A 20975-nucleotide genomic window follows, 5' to 3' on the forward strand; every position below is an offset into this window, starting at 1 on the left:
AAATACAATAGTGACATGTGATGTTTTATTACTGTTGAAGGCTAGAATATCTGCTGCGATAAAGTAGGAAAATTTGTCTTAGCATTGTGCGAGTATCTAGCTCACAAATAAAAATAGTAAAAACACCGGAACTTTTTTACGTGAAAAATCCTGAAGAGAAAAACCACGTTGACATGCCCAATTGAAATGATGTCACTAGTGTTTGAATAGATTACAAATGAATGATTCATTTTTTAGAGTGAGGATGATCAGATTATAATAGTCAAATGTCATGTTGAAATCTTGCTACGAGTAGGGATTGAATGGAAATCCAATAGCATTCAGTAGACGGGCAGAAATCCAAAGTCAGTTGGTGACCAAGACGAAGTTCCGCGACAGTTGGTGGTCGGGCAGAAGCCCGAAGATAATCCGGCTACGTTCGGTGACTGGGCATAAGTCCGACGACTGTTAGTGTTCAAGCTGTGGTCGAGGAGGAAGAATCTGGTGGCAAGAGAACTCAGACTTCTCTCTCTTCCTTCTCTTTCTTCCTTGATTTTTTTTTTCAATGAAGAATGGGGGGCCTATTAATATTTTGTTGTAGTGACATGACCAGTAAATAGGGAGAAGATCAAGGTCATGCTGAGAGTGTTCTGAATAGGCTGCTAATAATGACTCCCTTGATTGTCGGTCATTTATCAAGTATTTGTGTGCTTTAGTTATATCATAATTCAATGATCTTGGGCTAGTTGAATTTGTCTTTTCTAGATGTTTAGTTCGAATATAAATTTGTTAAAATTATAATTTGGATGGTACCGAATTTAATTTCGGAAGCTTCTAGCTTAAATTTACCTCGATATCAAGATAAATTTTTTTATGATTTATCAGATTTATCAATTACTGTTATTTTCTATACATTGTTTTAATTTGAGGTTCGTTAAAGGCGCAAAATATGCAACTCCCCTTGATTTGTTAGTTAGGGCATCTCTAAGTGAAAAACTCATTTTCCACTTCAAAATACAATAACTCATCTCCAACTTAACTCCATTTCATAACACCAAGAAAAAAATTTATATGCATATTATTTCTCATATCTTTTTTATTTTATTTTTAACCATACATTTATATTTATTAATTTTTTGAATTAGACCTACTTATAATTTTTTTAACAAAAATAAATCTAACTAAAAAAATTATTTAAAATGAAGAACCTAATTTATAATAATGAAAAACCTACATTTAAAAAATAATGCGTTTGAAGTTTGATTTCATCTTAATAATGAAGAACCTACATTTTAAAATAAATATATTAACATAGTTTCTTTTATTTTTTTTTTAAAAGCCGTTTGTGAAAAATGCATATGAATCTCGTGTTCTATTGGAGCTCGCGGCGGACGGCCAATGGAGATGACCTTAGGAACTTTTACTATCAATCAAAAAGTCTTGAATCTGAAGTTTGCGTTTATTTAATTGACTTAAAAGTTAAAAAAATAAAATATTCTATTAATATATAATTTTTAATTCTCCAAAAAAGAAATTTTTTTTTCATTTGCTCCCATCCATATATATAAATGTTACTTGTAAGTTGTAACATCAAACTATTCATTGTTCTGGCGTTAGGTCAACAACTATGACTTTTTATAGGAACGCTTTGGTGGGTTGGATGACTGACAGCCATTCCCTTTTAATTTAAAATTATTTTATTTTTCTGGGTCAGTGTGAACTGTGAACTTGATTTGAACAATACCGATTGTCCTGAAGAAATTTGACATTTTTATTAACTGCAACATGGAAAACATTTATGATTTTTGCTACTAATATTGCTAATGATTCAGTCGCATTTGTTTGTATATGTCAGGCTTCTTTAGGACCTTGTCAATTATCATAAATTTCAATTATAGCGCGATTGCAAACCTGTCTTAATTTGCAGATTGCTGATAATGTCATTGATCAGTTTTCTTATTTTAGGGGCCACTCCTCATAGGCCTAATACATGATGATATTGAATAGGTGAAATTATACTGTGTGGAGATCGGATGCAGAATATCGTCCGGAGACCAATCAAAATATACCACATCAGCAGTACCGAGCCACGGTACCGAGCGAAAGGGTGATGTAGCACATTCTGGTTGACCTCCAAACGACGTTCAGCATCCGCACAGACCTTCAATAGGGGATGCTAAAATATGTGCATAAATTTTGTTTTAATCTAATGTACCACAAATTTATTTCCAATTACAATCTAGTGACAATCTTGCATTCGAACAAATTCTATAGACTATATATGTCGTCCTGGAGCGCAACTATAATTAAATTTGGGCTTCGTTTGGGACGGCTTTTTTATTGTTTCTTAAAACAGATTTTTAATAATTTTTTTATACTACCAAACTGTTTTAAAAAACAGTAAGAAAGTCGTCCTAAATAAAACCTTGATCTTATATTTGATGTTCTTAGGCTCACCTCAGTCCCGATTTTTCTTGTAACTTCATATAGCTCTCTTCTATTTTTGTTAGTTACTAGCTTCTTAAAGTTTTTTGAAGCTATTGATGTCTATTATTCTCATATAATCTTTTGATATGCATAAACTTAATTATGATTACTATGTAATCATAACTTCAAATCTATAGTGACATTTATGCTAAATACATGTATGAATTTTTATTTTTATTTTGCTAAATACATGTATGAATAACACAAGAATGAAGTCTTTTAAGTGGCTTCTTGATTTACAAATTACTCATAGCAGAATAATTCTTGATGGGCCCAACCGATGAAATGTTTAGAGAGATTATTCTTTGCGGCCAGTTTTCTTGCTGTCTACAGTAAAAGCGGCACTTTGACTGCGATTTTGCTGTAGACAAAGAAAAAACCAGCCGGTTCTCTCCGTCCAGTGTCTGCATTGAATAAAAAGTCAAATATTCAAGAGCCCACTTTGGTGGTTGCTTAATGTAAAGTGGACGCTATCATGCACTAATATCGATCCCCACTGCGAGTTGTCTACCACCTCATAGTGCTTTGAATCATTATCAACACATAGGTAAGCACTAATATGTCTCGCAACAGATAGTGGGACTCATCTATACATATCTAATACTATCTTATAATGGCCCAGTTCATGTGGCAATGTCTATCAACTCTTAAGAGAAAGATCTGAAATTGCTTTTTTAGTGGGTAGAACTGCTGAAAATGGTTAATGCTTTATGAAGTTATTGGAAGGCATGGATCAATCAGAGCTGGAAGTATCTAATGCATAGGAAAATCAAGAGATTTTCAACAGTCGTGAGCCTGACCCTCATGATGATTATCTAATCTCCTTTCCCTTAACCTTTTTCATTTTGAAGTTTTTCTTGCTATGCTCATCAAAGTTGATGACCTGTTGCTTGCTCATCCTTTTAGGTATTTTGTCACATTCAAATAATGCATCAGCTTATAGTTTGATATCTCTTATTTAGATTTCATTTGAGGCGACTTTCTTGTAGTTTTATATATGAAGTAATTTTTCAATATAAATGAATATTTAACTTAACTAGAAAATTTTGTTATAAAATAGTAAGAAAATTGGACGGCTTTCTTACTACTTCTTAAAGCAGCTTATTAGTACAAAAATTTAAAATTTTTATATTAAAAAACTGTTTTAAAAAACAGTAAAAAAATTATCCAAAATGAAAGCTTAATATATGACTTAAAGATGATTCAGGACCTTCATTTTATAGTAGAATTTTGAAGCTTTATACCAGAAGACAGACTTTTTTTTCTGTTGGCCAAGTATATATATGCGCAGGTCCAGTGGAATAATAACTTATTTATGCTTAAGCAATTTTCAGATTCTTTTTAGAAGCACTTTTGCCAATCAAATTGAAACTTTTTTTTTTCTTGCTAAAGAATTTTAGTTTGAACAAAAATTAGTGAAAATGAATCTTAAAATCTTTGAATTCGATCCAAATAAAACTATTGAGATAATTTTTTAGTTCAAAATTTATACACATTTATACTTAACACAACACATTTATATGTAGATGAATAAAGTTTAAATGCATATATATGTTAAAAGTATTATAAATATATCTCTATACATTAAATTTTAAGCTATCTCCATTTAGATTTTCTTTGAAATAGCTTTCTTACTATTTTTAAAATATTTTTTTGGTACATTAATTTTTTAAAACAAAAAATTTGTAATTAAAAATTGCTTTTAAAAGTAATAATTTAATTTAAATTTGATTTAACGGGCCATTAGATTCAAAGATTTGTGCAGCTCCAAAAATTAAGAGGAAGAAGAGGAAGGAGACAATGCGACCATCTACTTGCTGATGCCTTTATTGTAGTGGAAGAGCCATTACAGAAAAAAAAAAAAAGCCAAAAGGGGCCAGGATGAATGGGTTAGTGGCAAATGACTTAGGAAATGTTGGAGCCTACATGAAAGGAGAAATTATTACGTGCAATCACCGAATGATTCATAAATGAATCAGAACGTGTTATGTCACACAGTACCTAGTGGTACATAACAGCGATATACGGCAAGAAAATAACGTCACACATTCTTATTCGTCTTTGGACGTCATTAGGTGACTGCACAGAATAATTTTTCACATAAAAGATATGTAATAAAATAATTACATGGGACAGCTAACATTGAACAAAATAGAGAGAGAAGAAGTGGGATTTTTAGTCTTCCGGTTTCAATCATGTCGTACATTATTTGATTGCAGACATTAATTTTGTCTTTTTTAAGTTTTGGCATTGATTTTAATAGTTGTTGTGCACTAAAAAATCTATAATGATAGAGATATAATTTTATATCTTTGTTGTGGACTAGAATATATGCGGCGATAGAGTTTGAATTTTTTGTCTCAGCATTGTATGGATATTCAACATGCAAACAAAAAAGATATAAGACAGATTTTTACATGAAAACTCTAGAAAGGGAAAAACCACGGGGTCACGCCCAGTTGAGATAATTCCACTAGTGTTTACTCGAGGTACAAGAGACTAACTCGTCCTTAAAATTTAGGACGATCAGATTACAATGATTGAAATCAAGTTAATAACAATAATTTGAGATTTGATGATGTTGTGTATTCGAGCTGAATCCCAGAGTCACTTGGAGATATGACAGAATTCTGGTTTCACTTGGAGATCGGGCGGAGTTTCGGCGTCACTTGAAAGTCAGGCGGAACTCCGGTGTCACTTGAAAGTCAGGTAGAATTCTGGTGTCACTTGAAAGTCAGGCAGAACTCCGACATCACTTAAAAGTCGGGTGGAACTCCTGCGTCACTTGGAAGTCGGACAAAATTTTGACGTCACTTGAAAGTCGGGCGGAACTCCGGTGGTGGTCGAGGAGGAGCTCTTTTCATCCTTTTCTTCTCTTTTTGCTTAGGTCCAATCTTAAGCGAAATAAGTGGTTATTTATAATTTTTTTAGGATGGCATGCCCATAAATAGGAACATGATCAAGGGCAAATGAGGTGTGGTTTGGATGAACGGCTGATGTTGAATCATTTGATCGTGGATCGTTCGTCAGACATTTGAAGGTAATGATATCGGAATTCGGCGATCTTGGGCTCGTTGGATTCGTCTAGTCGAGCCGCTCGATTCGACTATAAGGATGTCATGTTTTAAAACCGTGGCAAATGACTTAGGAAATGTTGGAGCCTACATGAAAGGAGAAATTATTACGTGCAATTACCGAATGATTCATAAATGAATCAGAACGTGTCATGTCACACAGTACCTAGTGGTACATAACAGCGATATACGACAAGAAAATAACGTCACACATTCTTATTCGTCTTTGAACGTCATTAGGTGACTGCACAGAATAATTTTTCACATAAAAGATATGTAATAAAATTACATGGGACAGCTAACATTGAACAAAATAGAGAGAGAGAATAAGTGGGATTTTTAGTCTTCCGGTTTCAGTCATGTCGTACATTATTTGATTGCAGACATTAATTTTGTCTTTTTTAAGTTTTGGCATTGATTTTTATAGTTGTTGTGCACTAAAAAATCTATAATGATAGAGATATAATTTTATATCTTTGTTGTGGACTACAATATACGTGGAGATAGAGTTTGAATTTTTTATCTCAGCATTGTATGGATATCCAACATGCAAACAAAAAAGATATAAGACAGCTTTTACATGAAAACTCTGGAGAGGGAAAAACCACAGGGCCACGCCCAGTTGAGATAATTCCACTAGTATTTACTCGAGGTACAAGAGACTGACTCGTCCTTAAAATTTAGGACGAACAGATTACAATGATTGAAATCCAGTTACAAATAAGAATTTCAGATTTGATGATGTGTGTATTCGAGCTGAATCCTAGATTCACTTGGAGATAGGACAGAATTCTGGTTTCACTTGGAGATCGGGCGGAGTTTCGGCGTCACTTGTAAGTCGGGCGGAACTCCGGTGTCACTTGAAAGTTAGGTAGAATTCTAGCGACACTTGAAAGTCGGGCGGAACTCCTACGTCACTTAAAAGTCGGGTGGAACTCCTGCGTCACTTGGAAGTCAGGCAAAATTTCGGCGTCTCTTGAAAGTTGGGCGGAACTCCGGCGGTGATCGAGGAGGAGCTCTTTCCATCATTTTCTTCTCTTTTTGCTTAGGTCCAATCTTAAGAGAAATGAGTGGTTATTTATAATTTTTTTAGGATGGCATGACCCATAAATAGGAGCATGATCAAGGGCAAATGGGGAGTGGTTTGGATGAACAGCTGATGTTGAATCATTTGATCGTGGGCCGTTCGTCAGACGTTTGAAGGTAATTATATGGAATTCGGCGATCTTGGGCTCGTTGGATTCGTCTAGTCGAGCCGCTCGATTCGACTATAAGCATGTCATGTTTCAAAACCGTTTGGTAATCCAATTTGTGATTTGAACCTTCCAACAGTGCTTCAGGTCTTTGATTAGGATCCATTTGTGCTCGGATTGAGTTGAATTTGGTGTCGTTGGGTTCGTATTTTCAAGACGCTCAGTTTGATTGTAAGTTTACTGAAATCGGAGTTCAGATAGTCCCATATTTAATTTTTAAAGTTTCCGGACTTTTTTTTCCTTGAGATTCATGCCAGATCAAGATAATTTTTTGATGATATATCAATCATATTTTTAACATAACTTTATATCTTAGATTTATATAAAGATATAAATTCAATACATATATAAATATATAAAGATACAATACATATAAAAAAAGGATAAATATGACATTAGAATAATTAGATGATTTATATGAAAATTTCAAAAAATGAAAAAAATTATGGGGCCTGACACAAACGAAATGGTCTATTTTATTGATAAATATTACAAAATTCTATGAGCATTGCACTTCTAAGCTTTTTTGGGTGTGAACGATTTCGGAGAACAGAAATGAAAAAGAAACGATGATAAAATGACTGAAGAATTGAATTCAAATTTATTTAATTTATTTTGTATTGTTGAGGAGAAAATAACTAATTTTCTTTTTTTAAATTTTTTTGATGATAAACTCAGTTTTTATTTCATCTGAACTCTGAAGAGAACATTGTACTCATATTTTTAGGTAAATTTAATTACCTTTTCTTTAGAAACTAAAAACAATATAAATTATAAAGTAGACGCATTTCTATATATTCCTCCCAATTCCTTCAAACCAGTCATAACCTTAGAATACTATTTAGAGTCAACTTTTGTTTTTCTTTTTATTTTTATTTTCAAAAAACAAACTAAAATTATTTTTTGTATTAATATTTATTTTATATTTTTAAAAATCAGGTTACTTTTAAAAATACTTGATAAATTCTAGGTGTTTTCAAAATATTTCTTTTTATGTGGAAAACACAACTGTAGACTATAACCATTTGACGCGTCGCCACCGTCCACTCACAACCACCATCCCCCACTTTTTGTAATATTTGATAAATATAAAAATGACACATTTAAAATATCAATTATATTAATATTTCATGTAAAAAAAAGATAAATAACTAAAAGATTAAAATAGAAAATAATGACAAAAAGACCTAAATAATTTCAACAATCATATCACATGACTCAAAGACTATTTAATTTGAAGTAAAATGAGTATAAAATATTTCAAATATAATGACTTTAAAAATATTGATGTTTAACTAAAATTTTGAAGTATTTAAAATGCATCCTCTAATATTATTTTGGAGCACTTAAAATCCCCCCTCCCCCGCTTCGCCGCAACCATCCAACAGCCAGGTTTTACACTATGTTCATTTTATTTCAAGTCAAAAATTTTATATGCTTTTACTCCACACTCATCTAAATAACTCTAAATATTTTAAATACATCATATTCTTTCTTATATTACATTCTCTTTTCAGCAAACCAAATAGCCCCGTAATCCAATAGCAGTGGCTTATTGACAGGTAAGTTGTTCCCGCGCAAACCAGCATAACCTTAAACATCACAGAGAAGTTAAAAATAGCCGTTTCCATTAAAGAATTCCATAATTTAGTCATTTTCCAAGAAAAAAGCCATTACACAGATTTCCTTTAATCTTCCTTCAAAAGCACTCAAAGAATATGCCTATCCAATGGATTTGAAAGGCCTAATGATATACAACAATCACTACAAGAAAATTATATACAGCTTCTACAATATGATAGACTATCTTGAGATAAATGAAATCAGCAGTCCAACTGGATAAGCTATCAAAGGCCAAAATCTTTGAATTTCATTAATATTAACTAAGGGATGAACTTTGTGACAAATATCATCGACATATTAATCTTAATGGCCACTCCTTCCGCAAAAACACTCTTCCCAGAATGCAATTGTACTGAGACATAATTCTGCTTCTCGTGTTATTGAGCTTCAATGACGCGTAGAAAAAGAGTTATTTCTCTATCGAATGGGATTAAATGTAGCTAGAAGATCCCAGTAATAAGTCATACATGTCATCTGGAATTAATAGAGTTGTACCACCAATAATCAATTCCATGTCGGGTCTACTGCTTTCTGAAATAGCTTCCATAGCTTCACGAATCTGATAACATACATAATTTGAGTAACTTATAGAACATAATTTAAGGGAAACGGAAGCTTTCAAAATCTAGAAATTAGAGATTAAGTTCATAAGCCTTTAGCTCTAAAAGTTCCATTACTGTTTATCCAAAGTTTGAAGTTTATTGGTTCTGATCAGGAGCTAAAAGCCAACAAGTAAGAGGATCTTGCTAATTTTATTTAACATTTCTCAAGCAAATATGACTGCAATTATAGCATTCCATTGAAATACTCAATAACAACAACATCAAGTCTTTGTCCCACTACGTGGGGTCGGCTGCATGAATCATTTTTCTCCATTGTGTCCTGTTAAAAGTCAAATTCTCGTTTAAATCTAATAAATCATTTCTAATATTTTCTAACCAAGTGCTTTTAGGTCTACCTCCACCTTTCTTAAAATAAGTCAAATCTAATACCTCTACTTTCCTAACCAAGTTATCGGAAGGCTGCCGTTTTATGTGACAAAACCATCTAAGGCGACTCTCTCTAATCTTATCTTCCACTGGAGCTACTCCAACATTTTCACGTATATGCTCATTTCGTAACTTATCTCTAAGGGTAAAGCCACTCATTCACATGAGCACCCTTATCTCTGCAATACTTAACTTAGTATTGCGCTTCTCTTTTAACGGCTAACATTCAGCACTAAAAAGCAATGCATGTCTCACCACCATCTTAAAGAATTTTCCCTTAAGTTTTGAGGGGACTTTTCTATCACACAACAAGCCCGATGCATTCCTCCACTTCAGCCATCCAACTTGAATTCTATTGATAATATCCTCATCTATTTCACCATCACTCTAAACAATAGATCTATGATATCTAAAATAAATTAAAATTGCAAATAATTACAAGGTTCTGCAAAAAAAAATGATTGCACCTGTTCATTCGATTTTATTACAATGGGACAAGGAAGGCAAATTGCTAAGGTTGAAAGTTAGGTTATAAAATTTATAACAGGTCAAAAGATTATAAATAAATTTTTAATGGACTCCATCTCAAAGGGAATGGTATGCGATCACAATATGGGGATGCCTTAATATACATTAAGGCATAGCACATGCATTGAAGTAAACTACTCAAACTAAATTAATTTAGGTGATATCAAATGCTTGGAAACAAATGGAGAAACATACCTCAAGACAATTAATACCTCCCACAACAAAAATTAGAAGAAGACTTTGGTCTCCAATATAAGGTTTTGCCTGTGGAGAAAAAAAATCTTTAGAGGACAAGGACCCTCGCAGTATAATCAATCTATCTTGCCAAAAACAAGGAGATAGAGAAATACCTGCCCAATGCCAAACCTACCAAATCCACTCTTGAAAAAACGACCTACCGCCGAGGAGTGGTATTCTAACCCAGGTATGTCATACTTGGCCATTACTGTAGCTAGAAGCTTATATATTAATCCTTTCCTGGCACAAGGATCGTTTCCATAGCTAGAAGGGGATGTTAGCGGACCTTCAATTAAAGACGGGCTTCTCCACTTTAATCCAGATAATTTGTGAAATAGTTTGAAAAGCTGATCCACCCTATCTCGCAGCTCTAGTTTAAGCTGCATATCTCCATATGCTTTGTCATTCGGTTGATCATTTTCTTCATCATCCCAGCTGCCCCAGTTATCATCAAAATCATCCTCATTCTTTGAAGGCTCTTCTTTTCTAGCATTAGCTTCAAGGTCCTTCGCCAAACCATGAAGGAATTGCAACTTTGTCATTTTTGGCTTTTGAAAAATGACATCTACAATAGCTTCCTTCAGCAAATGCTCTTCCTCCCATGAAAAAGGACTGCCAGATCCAGATGTTGGAAAATTTTCACCTGCCAAAATATATCCCACTATTGACAGAAGTAAAGCATCTTGGAAAGAGAGAGGACCAGCCTGTGGTTCCGTGTTATACTCTTCATGAGATCTCATTGCACTGCTAGTATTAACTAGATCTCGAATTTGGCTTGACAAGTTTTGGCTGTTGTCTAGTGAATTAACATTTAGTATTCTCTCAGCACTTACAAATGCATCCCATCTGGAACTATGGGGCTCACTCAAGGCCATTTCAGCAGCTAATGCCAACTGGATGATCCCTCTGTTCCTTACAAGAGAATTTTGATCTGGAACTAATTCTTTAACCATGGCATGAAGCTCTGAAAGGGTAGTAGAACCCGTAAGTCCTTTTAAAGGCATTTTTTCACGCTGCAAAGCTTCCATAAGCCACTTTTTTACTAGAAGAATTCCATCTTTCGTTTTTCTATCAAGAAGTGCTTCCAAGTAATTTTCTCCTGTATGATTGGAAAAAAAGCATCCGCTCAGTGAGTATGATTCATTGTCGGACTTCTTATTCTGAAGCTTGTCTGCATTATCAGATAGATCAGCAACAGCTTCAGAATCAACATTTGCTGAGTTCCAGCCTGACATGAAAGCTTTTATATTCCCTTCTAACTTAGTTCTAATCGTGTTAGAGCCTTTATTGCTTGGAATCATTGAAAAGGGTATTCTTATATCAAGTGTAGGATGCTGTACATTAGCAGGAAGATTTTTGTTCAAGGAATTGGAGCTTTTCATGGCGGAATATGACATAGCTCTATCCCTGCGAAGCAAAGAGGAAAGCATCCTATCAAGAAATGAGTCTCCGTGGCAGCAAGGTGTAAGAAGATCAAGAGTACGGTCTACGAGCAATAAACCAGCTGATCTGCGGTTGCGGCGGCCAACATCATAAAGACTAGACATGTCTTGCAAGATCTTGCCAATGACTTTGGATGTATCACCAAGGGAAAATATTTCCATCTTTAAATCCAACTGCAGATTTTTCAAAACAAAAAAAAAATCAGAAACAAAGAACAATTGAAGGTCTAAGCAAACCACTAATCGAAAAAAAGGTTGGCATGAGTGGCCAAAAAATTAACATCGTATTATGTTATGGTCAAGCAATACCTTTGCAGCCAAATTATATAAAAAATGAGCCGTCAGAGTTGCTCCTGGAGGAACATCCTCACCGTCAGAGGCCACCCCAGTGCAAATTGAGGGCAGACCAGGGCTAAGAGAACTTTCATTGTTGTTTGACAAGCATGCTTCTGCAACTGCCCCTTCTGAAGGAAAAACAAAGACTCTTGCTGAAACCGGACACAGTAACATTGGGTAATGATGCACACTGACCTGCAATCTTGTAGAACTGTTTACTTCAGTAGACTTGGAATCATCATATAAATCCATTTCACCAGAAATAGACTCCACGTTTAAATCATCATCCACTCTAGAATCCATTTGTGAGGAACCATTACCATTAGACGACAATGTATCAAGATCTCCTCTCGTTACCTGTTCTGTTTCATTATTCAGATGTGAATGCTTTTCACTCCTCTTACTCTTAATCAGTATCTCTTCATAATCTTGGACCAGCAAAGACTCATATTCATGAAATGCATCTGGGCCAAGGGGTGAATCAGCATACGCAGAGTGGGCTATCTAGAATTATGTAGGAAATCAGTTAAGAATAATATCCAGAAAAAGAAAACTGACAATTGTCAAGTTAAAATTTCTTAAGTGGCACCTCTCATGCTAGACTTCCAATTGTACCAATGATTACAACTAGAAGTTTCAGGCTAATTTAAACTTCGCTGTGACTCATACAGTACAGGAAGTAAATGACGTACATTATTGTCATGGCGGAGAAATTTTGACTACAGCAAATACTTCAGTAGAGATTGGTACCTAACAAATCTTACACACAAATTGCGCATAGAAAAGGTCATGAAAGACTTTGAAACGTCAAAATTTTCCTCATGATTGTGCTTTTGTTACAGTATTTAACTATTTATCACTCCTATCAATTTAATGGACTTTTTTTTCATGTACCACGGGCAAAAGATTTTGGCCACTGTTACCTGCTTTATATATTTACATTTCCAAATCCTATCCTTCCTCTTTTAAGAGGAACATTTCCTGAAACTTGCTCTCATCTAATGCAGGACAACCTTTTTTTTATTCCATTTGAGAAAAATATCATGCATCATATAAGAACTGCCAAAGAATCAAATGATGAAGAAAATAAAAGGAAGATAAATTTTCCTCTCAATTGAGTTAACCCTGCAGCTGCTCGCTCATTCCCGTTTCAAAGAAAATTAAATTCGTATCATCATGATTTTTTTTATTTACATATAACACCAAGAAAAAATATGAACTAGTAAACCAATGTATTTGTGCATACCACGATCAAATAAGAATTTAATAAAAAATACAAATTATAGTTCATGGTGCTCTTTGAGATTTGAGAAGATCATAAATAGTAGTACTTAAATATTAGTTTTGAAAATAGATTTGAATGTTATTCAGCAAAATACCACAACTTTTTAATACATGGATAATTTCTTATTATCATGCTTAATACAGACCATCCATTTAGATTGATCTTTCAAAAGGCATGCAGAATGAAGACTCGTACAGTGAGATTACTAGCGAAGAATGGATTGCAATTGCAAATAAAGAAAATTAAGTTCGTTTACAGACTTACAGTAACTCCAGCCATTAAAGTCAAACTTTAGGAAATACTTACCACTTTGCTCAAGGACAAAACTGTTGAAGGGTGATTCCGACAACTATTTACCTAATAGCAAGGCATCTCTACTAGCAAATTGCAATATGTAATCAAGTAGCTAATATCAAATCTAGCTGAGATAATGCTAGTGATAATGATGATGAAGAAAATTGACCACCAATGAAGTAAAACAGTTGTTAATAAATGATAAATAAATAAATAAGCACCTCTGAGATGGACGTAAATATAGTACAGTGAAGAATTGTCTGATGGGAGGACAGGCAACGCAAAATATAACGATGAGCATCGCTAAGAAGATGAGATGTAATAACTACCATCTTCTTTACTGGAATAAAATTTGAATTCCAATGTGCAGTCTGCAACCAACAAAAAAAAAAAACAGGAATTTTGCTTCATTAGCATGCTGCAATATAGCATGGAAGTCCAATACGTTATACAGTAAACAGACAATGGGTCAAGAAACAATCAAACTTATGGATATCAAATTGGCAAATTCAAGCAGCAGAAAAAGGATTACAACTAGTTAAGATGCAGGGATAAAAATAATGCAGTTTTTCTCATTTTATACCAAAAAAGTTTGCATTGATATTTTGTAATTTTTATGTCTGATCGTGAAAACTAGAACGGACAGCGAAGTTGAACAAATCAAATCATGAACTGGTTCTCAAATAAATCTAGTCTACTTTAAAAAAAAAGGATTTGTAGGAAAATGATATTGGCCTGTAAAAAACTAATGGTCAATCATCACTTTATCTGTGTTATATTTGCGTGTGTGTATTATCATTATTCATTATTAGAAATATTAAATCATTTACATAATTTTAATAATATTTACATCATTATGGTTAAACCTCCAGTTGGATCCCGGTTAAACATTCTAAGCTTAAACATTTCCTTCCAACAGTTCACTATCTGGTCATGTTTCATGTTCATTGTTCAATATGATTCTAAAAAAATAAAATTTTAGTACATTTGACAGAGAGATTAGCCAAACATGTCGGGGGTGGGAGACAATGGTTTTGTCAAATGATCTCTACAAGCTCAAGCTCAATACCATCATAGCAGGCTCCTTATAGATATATCATATGCTACTGTAGAATAAAATATGGTAAATTTAGAATCCTTAATTGGTGATTTGGACAAAGCATGACATTTTTTTAGGAAACCAGCTAGATATTTTATTTGTCTGATCAATGATCCTCTGCTTCCTTTATAAAGAAAAATCTATAGCTAACCTAAGCTCTATCATCTGGATGCAGAGCAAAGTAACAGGAAAATTTGGAAGCCATGAATTGCTGAAGAGGAGAGTTAAATAGAGAAGAACATACTAGAGACACAATATATGGGAGAGGAAGAAGCATACCGAGCATCATTTTATTCAATAATCATAACATATCTTTTATATGATCCTTGGATCTTTAATTATAATAAAAGATCCTACAAAAAAATACTAAAAACAAAACTTATTCGATTCTGGAACTGATTACAATGCTCATAAAAATAAGAACTAAAAAAAAAAAAACTTAAAAGAACTAATAAAAAAATTCAATGATAATTCAACTAGGACACTAAAATAGGATCCATAATCGATGTTTATCCAACATCAATTCTCGCATGGTGTAGAAATTGTGCTCCAAAGAGTTTGAATTTAATCAGAGAAAGACACAGGTCTTCTACTGTAGTGCTAAAGTAGTGAAATCCTTCACGCTAGAAACGCATACCAAAGAAGAGATGAAGGGAACACATTTTGAAAAAGAAGAAGAGATGAATGCATCCTTAAGGTTTAGAGTCTAAATTTCCTCATCCATAAATTTATGGACTTTACAGTAAATTTAAGTTCAAAATCAGCTACATAAACTCTTGACCAAACTTTTTATGTAAAACTCAACCCTTAAATCTCTTCATCAAATAATAAATTTGTCAATCTTTCAAATATAACCAATCCATATCAATCATCCACAGCAATAACAAAATCAAAGAGATTTTGGGGGTTTTGGGGGTTCTTCTCAGGATATCTCCAAGCGACCAACAATAGTGATGGTTGGGATCTTCGAAGGAAACATTGAGGTCTGGTCAATGAAGTTAACCAGCAAAGGAAATTAAAAGGAAGGGTTGTTCTACAACTGTAAACAGTCAAAGGTGGTTAAAAAGGTTAGCAATGAGTAATGTTGAGGTCGGTAGCAATTTCTAATACCAACCCTCAAACCTCAGTTGAGAGGCAAAGAGTTATAATTGGATGGGTGCCAACAAAGAAAACGCAAAAGAAGGGTTGCTCTACAAGTATAAAAAGTCAATGGTGGTCAAAAGGTCAGCAATGACTAATCATGAGGTCAGTGGTAATTTCTGGCGCCAACCTTTACTAGGTACTCAATCAGCAAAGAGTTATAGCTCGATGGGTTTCTATAATTGGTGCTTACAATAGCTGGATGAGGATAAAGAACCTATATATATATATATATATATATATATATATATCAACAATTTATACAACAAATAATCTTCAACTTGAGTAACCTTCCAAGCCAATTTCGCCCTCAAGAATAGTCTTGTAATGCCTAAAATATAGTGGAGCACAATAACTTTTTTGTGACCGTGAATGTATACCTTTTTTAGTTGAATCACATAGATTTTAATGCTCTTTCACATTATTTGGTATTTTATATTTTTACTTTGTGGTTCATTGTTTTTCTTTTTGTTGGTGTTTTTAAATAAAAGTTGGGTTTTTCCTAATAAAATTAGAGCGTAATATGGAATACGCCTACCATAAAGTTTGCAATAAAAAATTTGATGGTGTGGTGTTGCAGTCCCATAGAGACTTTTTATTTTATTTTATTTTTTACAGTCCCATAGAGACTTGTGAAGGCATTCATGCGTGAGCAAATATGCCTATGATTATGAGTAAAGAAGATTAAACAGATAATTGTTGAAAAAACTCTTTCCTTTATTCAACTATGTTTGAAGATGAGGTCTTCGAGGAAACAATCACAAAGAAGTTGTGGGCTCAATTTGGTGTCTTTATATATGAACAAAAGACTAAACAACATGCTTTATTTAAATCAATGATAATATTTGTTTCAAATAAATAATACATGAAAATGAAATCACATTTGGATGATTTTAATTCAATTTTTCAAGACTCAAAGAATATTTATACAATATTTAATGAAGAAGATCAAACTTTAAAGCTATTGTTCCCTTTATCTTCCAATTTGAGAGAAAATTCGGCGAAGGCGATTGAAATCATTGAAATGCGTGCATGAAGATATACAAGGTTGCCTGAATGACCTCTGTTTGCAAAACATATTGCACGAGATCCAATCCCCCTCCATGAAAGGACCAAAGTCAACAAGACTTGAATTTACAAGATGACATGAATCACCAAATTTATCAAAATATTTTAATCTTAAAGTTCAAGGCCTCTTTAAGAGAAGCTCAGTATAAGAAATGAAAATATATAAACTCTCAGTTGTCGACACCTATACGATAATCCCTAAAGTCACCAGGTGAATCCACTCCTTTGTTGGAGAGCAAACAAACTTGAAAAGGTTCAAAATACATAATAAAGTTGCCAACATATCCCCCATGATGGTCGTGCAAAAAGTGAATCTCAACTGAAGGGGATCCGACATTTTAAATACGCTCAAGCTCAGATCATATGCAAATATATTTTAAAGTGATTTAAATGTCAACTTGATGATGGTCGTGTTGACAGAAGATTTCAACTGGGTGACCACGTTACTTATTAAAAATGCCCTATAAATCCCAAAGTTAACTATTAGAGGCGTAAGTTTCAATAAAATTATAAATCTACTATAATTTAAAATTTGAATTATCCAAATAAAATTGAACACCTAAAGACTTAAAGAAAAACTTATCTGCCCTCCGAAACAATTTATCAAGAGTGATAAATTTAATAATAACTTCAACTCATAAATGTGAATGTTTGCTCCAGTGTACTGGTAAGATTCACTCTCAAACCATCTTTCATCAGTAAGAGCGTGTCATGTGTCTTCTAACCGATTGTCTTGACGCCAAATGGCACAACATCTAGTCGAGCGTACTGGTAAGATTCATTCTCAAACCATCTCTTGTCAGTAAGGACTTGACATGTGTTGGTATCATCGTCAAATGGCACCACAACTAGACGTTTTTGACCTGAGCCTTCTGACCTGATGGTTTTATTGCTAAATGGTACAACTAAATTACGATCACAATTAGAGCCCACATGTTCCCTAATAGCTATAAACCCTTGAGTAATAAATCATAAGATATACTTGAGAGGGTATAAAGTCCTCTGTTAAGTAAGGTTGGCTCAAATGTGCCCCCTTAGGCAAACATTTACCTCAAATCTATAAGATCCCCTTAGACGAAGCACCCATAGCTATCGACAAGGATCCTTCGATCAGGTTAAGTCGACAATCTCCCCTGACTAAGTAGACAATAATCACAACAACCCAGATAATGGAATCACTCATTCCCCCATCACCCACTTTAAGTAAACGGTGATAGACTTCAAACCCTAAAAATCCTAAAAGTCCAACATCCAAACCCAAGTTGCTGCAACTATACCCTGGGTATTTACTGCCTATCTGACAACTTGCCTTAATTGACAGTGCTCTCTTATTATCAAGAGGGATAATCAACTATAATAGAGGCTTGCACCTATAGGAAATCAAACCTTAGTCAAAAAGCTCCCGTAAAATAAGGGCGAAATATCTAGGTAGTGTATTATCTAAAATCCAATCTACCTTCTAAAAAATTACCTTGGAACATAATCTCGCTAAAACTCTCTCAATCATTAAAAAAGGCACGAAGAGGCCGGGTTGTGAATTTTCAGATCCCACACAAAACAAAATATACGAGGTGAAACGCAATAGTGTTCTGGATAATGTAATATATTACTGTTTAAAATGCAAGGCATAGAATATTATTGGCAGTCTTGAGTCTTTGAATAGAAAAATTGACAAGTGAGGGATAACTATGATAAGTAATTAGATAAGAAATCAGGAGAAAAAACAAGGAGGAAACATTCATTTTGAAAGGTTTCAAAATTTTATTCATTTAGAGGCAAAAAGCCTAGCAGAAGAAAAATTAAATTAACCCATAATGTTACATTCTTTTGTAATATTAAAAAAACGACCAAAATCATCTAACATTTGCATTCACAGAATAGGAAATCAAGCACAGAAAAAGGGTAAAAGTTAGCGGATTATGTTATTTTGTATAGAACTTTAATCATGGAAATAACCAGAGATTAAGAACATAAACAGTGAAATAATAACCATTAAATTTTCAAAACTAAATATAAGAAAAGGAATTGAAAGCCTGAAAAAAAAAAAGTTTCAACGAGAACTAAACACACTTACAATGTCTAGAGAGGACATATTTTCCAGGCTGCAAATAGCACGGGCCCCAAGTTCCAAGAAAAGTGGAAACGCACCAATGAACTGGAAAGCCTCTAAACAACCAGCATCAAGGTAAAGGATAGAGTCTACAATGTCATCTGTAATCTAGAAGATTAAAATAGAGGATTAAGTTTGACAGACATTAGCTGAGGCCAAAATTTCTAAATGAGGAGATGGTACGTCATCATCTGTAATCTAAAAGATTGAAATAAAGGATTATGTATAATAGCCGACGCAAATTAAAGCAAGATGATTTCCCCATAAGAGCTAAGCAGAAAACTACTAACCTAATTCAATTCATCATCCTTAACCATATCACACGTATTTACAATTAAAAAATGGCATCAAGAATAGAGGAAGAATGCTACCTGGCGAATAGAATCAAGGCACAATCGGATCAAATCAATCGAAGCCATCCCAGTGAGTTTTTGGATTTACGAATGTCACTCGAAGAATGTTACAGCTACGTTTTAACCAAAATTCATCGACCGGAAGCCGTAAGGAGGCTAAAAGGCAAGAAGTATGGGAAAAAGCCGACGACCGCGGATTGGAGGAACCCGCGGCAAGCGGCGGTAGCCGGCCTTCATTAAGGAAAGGGGCCACTGGATCGCGGCGGACGACCTACAAAGCTATTTTGAGGCAGATCTGATGCTTCTACTTAACTATGCCGTAATAAGTTCGTAAAAATAAGGGATTGAAGAAGAAGCGAAACAATTATGAGGTAATAGTGGCGGTTTGCTGCAAAAAAAATTTAGCCTCAACCCTCATGTCCCTCATCAAGTGTTTGCTTTTAGGTGAAAGCTATGATTTTAGGTTTAAAAAAATATTTATTTTATATATTTTAAATATAATTTTAAATTTAATTTATAAAAAATTAATATATTTATTGAATTTATAATATATTTAATTTTAAACTAAATGCATTAAAATGATGAATTTTAAATTTTAATTATTTTAAAATATAATTACTGATTTCAAACAACCACCAAATGAGTCCAAACGAATTTTAAGGATTTTCCTTTTCTACAAATTTCTAAATTATTAATTTAGAAATATTCAATTAGTATGTAATAATACTCTTTTAAGCTATTTTTAAAGGGGTTAAAAGTTGATTTATCATCAACATCTTTAATATTATTTTAGATATTTGTGAATTTTTTTAGTTCTTTTTTATTTGATTTTAATTTTACTTGAGATGTTAAATAGTTTATATTATTTTTACACAACTATAATCAAATTATTTTCAATTTACTTTTTTCTCAAAATTTCAATGATAATTTTATGTTTTCTTTTTAGTGCGTTTTTGTCTATCATTTTTATATGATCACATAAACTATATTTTTTTATTTACATTAATTATATTATTTGGTTTCCGTATAAAAAGTTATGTATGTTAATAAGTTACAAGAAATGCTTTTCTTCGATACAAGAAAATGTTGTAAATTATTTATTCATTATGCTGTGTATTATAAGCATTTATTATCCTCATCTTTAATCTGTGCTTGCTTAAATTAATTAATTAACTTTCCAGCTATAATTATTTATTTCCCTGAATAATTTACAACATACTATCTCATTGCCTATGTTTTTTTTTTTTTTTTGCAACAAATCAGTGCATTCATTAACAGAAAAGAAATTATAGAAAAACATCCAAATGTGGTCAATGAAGGAAGAACAACAGAATAAAAGGCAACTTAAAAAAATCAAAAGACAACAATATTAAAAAGAAGGCTAAAAAGCCAGTCGGACTCAACAGCACCACTCAATTGCCAGGCAATGACAATCCATTGGCGGCCAAATAAGCATGCATCATGAAGCTCCAAAGAGCACTAGAGCGAAGAGAACAACCGCCAAGATTGCCAAAACAAGCCTAGTCCATTCAAGGGGCCGAGTAGTGAAACTACCTCATCATAGTCCAATGATCCAACCAAATGACGGCACTATAAACAACCAGCTAAAAACCCAAATGCAAAAGCAACACACCAAGTAACTAACTGACCTCAGCATTAGAAACCCCACAAATGGGCC

The 20975-nt window shown here is 33.5% G+C and overlaps 1 protein-coding gene across 2 annotated transcripts; it reads right to left on the reverse strand.

The window, feature by feature from the left end:
* Nucleotides 1-8400: 8400 nt before the first annotated feature.
* LOC110108572 (sec1 family domain-containing protein MIP3) lies at nt 8401-19695 on the reverse strand. 2 transcript variants are annotated; one of them, XM_028697408.1, is made up of 7 exons: nt 19316-19695; nt 18909-19045; nt 13749-13898; nt 11922-12452; nt 10284-11786; nt 10129-10197; nt 8401-8975 (listed from the first exon to the last, which is right to left on the reverse strand). In XM_028697408.1, exons 2-7 carry the CDS (start codon nt 18924-18926, stop codon nt 8847-8849), a joined length of 2400 nt encoding a protein of 799 aa, XP_028553241.1. In that variant the 5' UTR covers nt 18927-19045; nt 19316-19695; the 3' UTR covers nt 8401-8846. The 2 variants fall into 2 exon arrangements, with proteins under 2 accessions (XP_028553241.1, XP_020694921.1); XM_020839262.2 differs by having other exon boundaries at nt 18909-19052.
* Nucleotides 19696-20975: the final 1280 nt, after the last annotated feature.

This window comes from Dendrobium catenatum, unplaced genomic scaffold (genome assembly GCF_001605985.2).
Source record: "Dendrobium catenatum unplaced genomic scaffold, ASM160598v2 fragScaff_scaffold_923, whole genome shotgun sequence".
In the NCBI taxonomy this organism is placed as follows: Eukaryota; Viridiplantae; Streptophyta; class Magnoliopsida; order Asparagales; family Orchidaceae; genus Dendrobium; species Dendrobium catenatum.